We start from the raw sequence: 4,665 nt of genomic DNA, 5'->3' as shown, positions 1-4,665 counted from the left end.
GCACTACCCAATTTAGGCTTCTCGACTCAACAAGGAACAATACTAATGAAGTTTTTCAGAAAAGCAGTTTTTCAAGGAAGTTTTTCAAAAAAGAAACTACCAGCATTATGATTGAGTAGATTCCAGCGTAATCCATCAAAAGAGAAGAGAAGCTTGGTAGAGCAGACCCAAAAAACAAAGCAGCACACAAGGACATAACCCTGGCACGACAGCCTTTTTAACTTAGTCGAGGAATCCTGTAGAAGTTAGAGAATCGGATCTAAACCCACACCCAAGTTCGTATCCAAAACAAGGATATTACCTGATGATGGAGAAGCTTCCACATCAATAATTTTGGTTTTTTAAAGAAGAAATTGGCAGCAGGCAAGGAGCAATCAGACGACAAATTATGGCAGCTATTGAGAAACATGGCGAAGACGGCCGACTATTTGGTGTCGCACACGTATGATCATCATCATCATCTATCCATCCATCACTTGAGATGAAGAAGACGAAGACGTATGGCGTATGCAGAAGCAGTAGAAATGAAGCGGCAGGGCAGAGCAGAAAACCAAATGGCGATGATGGCGACGAAATCTGGAGTACCCACCTCAAGAAAAGAAAAGAAGATCCATCATCATGTCTGTGCCCATTGAACAATCTTAAGTTTCCACAGTAAGAAGCAACAGAGTATCACTAAGGAGAGGGAAAAAGTAGAGGGTTGAAAAATAACTTATCCAAGCCAACGGTGTTATGGTCGGAGCATCACTTAGTGAAAAAACAAACAGCACTCTTTGTTGTAGGGGAATCGATCAGTCACCAGGATCTGAGGTAAGCGGTACCAGTATCATGTGACTGGCCTTTAGTACCATGAAGAGGGGATCAGCTCCTGCTTCGGCGTTGATCTCTTGCATCAGGGTTCCTGCCCAATCATACTCCTAATTTTAGTATTTGGCTGTATTAATGGAACGATGGATAAAAAACAAGAGAGAGGGGAGAGTGAAACCCATTATTAAAGGGAGACCCCACACGGTCACGACGGCGGGCAGGGGAACGGGACCTGCTGTAGCTCCTGCGGCGGGGAGAAGGGCTTCGGTTTCGAGGCGGGGAACGGCTGCGTGGGCTGTGGCTCCTGCGGGAAATAAGTAAAATATGTTAAAATTGCTAAAAGAAGCAACCTCAAGCAAGAGCATAACTGAATGGAAACTTGGCCACCGGAGATTAAGCGTCAGGGTTAAGGGTTTGGTATATAGAATACCTCAAGCAAACTTTAGTATTATTATTTAATATTTTGTATTTGGAGGGTTTAAAAGTGCCTAATTAATCAATCTCAAGCAAGAGCATGACCCAATGGAACTTCAGCTGCAGCAAATTAAGGGTTTACGACTAAAGCATCAACAGTGAGACATTACCTTCGTCCATAGCTGGGGCTTCTGCGGTACCGCGGACTAGGACTGCGGCGTTTCCCACTTCCCAGTCCTTTTGAGCCGATGCGGGCCCTGCATTCACGAGCAAAATGACCAGCCTCCCCGCATTCATAACATTTCATGTCAGAACCTCCTGATCGTTCACGAGGATTATCTCGTGCTGCACCCCTACGAGAAATTTCCACCCTCCATCCGTTCTTACCTGATATGAAGATCAGAGTGTAGTATGAATGTAAGAAAGGTCAAAACTACTTAAGCTAGTCAGCAAACAGCTAGCACAAAAGAAGAAACATTATGAATAGAAGTTACGTAATTAACTGAATATGTATCAAAAAGGGGAAAGGCATGAAATAGAAGACGGTTAGACTAGTGTAAATTGTACTTTTCATTAGTTCACCTGATTTTTTTCATTCTCAGCTCATTACAGAGACACAAGCAGACTATCTCATTTACTCGCATGTTAAAATCAAAAACTAGTGAAAAAACAGAAGAAAATAGAAGCATAAAAAAAATACTGAAAGATGGGAAAAAGATTGAGGTTCACACACCATCCAGCTCACGGATGGCATCTTGGGCATCTCGGCGGTCATCAAAATCGACAAAAGCAAAACCTGGTGGTTTACGAGCAACCCAAACACTGCATAAATGGAAAAATAGATCTGTCAAATTATTAAACGTTTTATCTTGATGAACCAAAACTAGATCAATTAAAAATTTTCTGGAACTTCACGATCGGAATAACAATGGCAGTACAGTTCAATTTAGAGGACAGGTGTGTGAGTATTATTGGGGAAACTACAAATATAGAGACCAAGTGGTTGGAAATGCATATTCAACTCAATACACTGTTTGAGCAAACAAGAGAAACGCAATTGCACTAGTATGCAATCGCCTGCCAGCATTCTTCACGAACATGAGGAATTTTAAAACGATGCCAAGACACATCATTCGGTGTCCAAGGGTTTAAAATTTGAGAAAAGACAAGCACATCTATAGTAGTACAAGTGTAATGTTAGAATGAAGTACGAAATACCACGGGAAAGCTATCCAAAATTCTGACTTTAGAGCTTGAGAAAAGAATATAAATGAATCACGCTGTTCGATGTAGAAAACGAAGAGGAAAAAAAAACCAAAATCCTAGGTTACAACATAGAAATTAACAAAGGAGAAGTATTGGAAAGAGACTTTGAACGACAATTGAAAAGAGAATGTCAATAGAAATTATTCAAAAAAAAAAATATGTCAAGAGAACACACATGGAAAATCACGGTGAAAGTAGAGACAAATGTACGTGTTAAATGAACCAAGGGACAAATATACAATTCTTGGCCGTGTAAAGAATGAAAGTTAAAAAACTCACAATTTCGAAGCCACAATATGAAATCCGAAATAAAGAAAGGATGATTTATATGAGATCTAGAATCCCCAGGGGAAAACTGGAAAAAATAAAATTAACTCCAAAGTCAAACAAGTTTCAGATATTGCTCATTCAAATAGATAGGCACATTGGTCTCTGAATTAAACAAAACCTTGTCACTAAAGACAATAAATTCAAGTACCAAAAGACTAACTAGAGAATTTTGAACTAGCACTGAAGTAAAACACATGAAAAATAAGAGTTCCTCATTTACTATGAAACATATATGCAAGGAAAAAATACGAATCATTTCGTCCCATCTCAAGAGAAGGTTTTATCTAAATTTTGAAGCTTATTTCAGCCAAAGGGCATATTTCCCACCAATTACAGTATCATCTATTCTACTTGTCGTACTTCACTCATCTAAGATACAAGTACTAGGCCTTGACTGATGTAATAAAAAGATAAATTCATACAAATGTATGATATCGCAGTATCTACACATCATCGAGAAGAGTGATAAAATAAAAAAGATATTAACCTTTATTTCACGCATCTGCACAGTACACCAACCATTATCATGTAAAGGAAATAAAAATCAATTCAAAACAGATAAGATATCAATGCTTCACACAAGTTGGGCGCAAGGATAATCTGCACAAACAAGAGTAACACTTCCTCGGATATTTTTACTTTAAAATCAAAACCTGCCAGGCCAAAAACAATTCTAAAAAAAAGCTAAATAAAGGATGGGTTACCTCCGCAACACGCCGAAAGCACGAAATTCGTCTTCCAGTTCGCGTTCGCTGACGCGAGGATCAAGGTTTCCCACGTACAACCGAGCCATCTAGGATGAAAGGATTTGTAACATAAGAGTCTTGTCCCGACAGTAGAGAGAATATTAGATAAGCATAAATTAAGAATTTACATTTGATGAAGATTTTCGGGATACAAATAACGATTTGATAGCTATTACTGAAAACTCAAAATTCTCATTTTCTCGAGAAATCAAAGTACGACAAAAAAACATAGGGCCCAGGAATTCAAAGAACGAAGTACACACTTGAAAGAGCCAGACCTAAGGAATCGACAAATTGACTAAGGAGACAGTGGCACAATTAAATCGAGGAAGGTAGATGAAATAAGAAAAACGGAAAACACCCGAGATTGATTTCATAGGAGGAGCCGCTTTTGGATGATCTTGGAGTAAGAATCAGGAGGGCCGGAAGAAGTGTCATTATGGAATGTGTTATAATGATTAAATAGGGGCAAAAAGAAACATCAACGAAACCCTAAAATTAATTTTCAGCGGAACGCATGCAGGACGAAATTAACTAAGAAACCAAGACAAAGGCGACCACGATCCGACCCAAGAATCGATGATTTATCAGAGAAACAGACGGGAAGAAGTCCAACTTCTGATCACGAGAAATGCCGGATAAACGGGACACGATCCGCTAGATCAAGTTTCTAGAATATTATTTCAACTACAGGCCTATGTTCCAGAATCGGATTCATGCAAAACGAAAGAAAGATGTTACCTTCACAGCCAAATGGAGAAAAAATACGTTAGAGATCGATCAAGGGAGCGATCAGAGAAGCGACCCGTTGAGATGCGTGATCTGCACCACCGAAGCTTACACGCCGGGTCGACGATTTCATAGCTTCCGAGGGAAAGTTGGGCTTTTGAATATTGGACTATGCCAATACTATTCAGAAAAGCCCAATCTGGAAGCAAATATCCTAAATAATAATCAGATAAGACTGAAAAAAGCCATCTCACTCATTTCAAGTGTTCTTTGATGGGTTGTCAGGAAATCAACTTTCTAAAAAGTAATATTATGTCTGAAGCATCTTTCTCTGATAGAAATGAAGCTGAGATCAAATGCACAGTTTATGGAG

At 39.2% G+C, this 4,665-nt stretch overlaps 1 protein-coding gene across 2 annotated transcripts; it reads right to left on the bottom strand.

The window, feature by feature from the left end:
* Positions 1-276: 276 nt before the first annotated feature.
* Positions 277-4,456, bottom strand: RSZ22A (RNA recognition motif and CCHC-type zinc finger domains containing protein). Of its 2 annotated transcripts, XR_013583950.1 has the most exons (7): positions 4,305-4,456; positions 3,522-3,610; positions 1,955-2,043; positions 1,392-1,608; positions 986-1,111; positions 713-901; positions 277-589 (listed from the first exon to the last, which is right to left on the bottom strand). XR_013583950.1 is itself a non-coding variant. In XM_078587567.1 (6 exons), exons 2-6 carry the CDS (start codon positions 3,608-3,610, stop codon positions 862-864), a joined length of 561 nt encoding a protein of 186 aa, XP_078443693.1. In that variant the 5' UTR covers positions 4,305-4,456; the 3' UTR covers positions 277-861. The 2 variants fall into 2 exon arrangements, 1 of the variants encoding a protein (XP_078443693.1); XM_078587567.1 differs by having other exon boundaries at positions 277-901.
* Between the last annotated feature and the right edge of the window lie 209 nt (positions 4,457-4,665).

This window comes from Wolffia australiana, chromosome 15 (genome assembly GCF_029677425.1).
Source record: "Wolffia australiana isolate 7733 chromosome 15, ASM2967742v1".
Lineage (NCBI taxonomy): Eukaryota > Viridiplantae > Streptophyta > Magnoliopsida > Alismatales > Araceae > Wolffia > Wolffia australiana.
Note: the sequence above shows the minus strand (reverse complement) of the source record. Positions and strands in the feature narration are given on the sequence as shown.

Bases quoted from the DNA above. Each gene is read 5' to 3' on its own strand.
- RSZ22A (XM_078587567.1), bottom strand. From the start codon at position 3,610: ATGGCTCGGTTGTACGTGGGAAACCTTGATCCTCGCGTCAGCGAACGC. The intron at 2,044-3,521 runs GTAACCCATCCT...CCATTTATGCAG, and splicing joins GCTTTCGGCGTGTTGCGGAG to TGTTTGGGTTGCTCGTAAAC. The intron at 902-985 runs GTTTCACTCTCC...ATGATTGGGCAG, and splicing joins GGGTCTCCCTTTAATAATGG to GAACCCTGATGCAAGAGATC.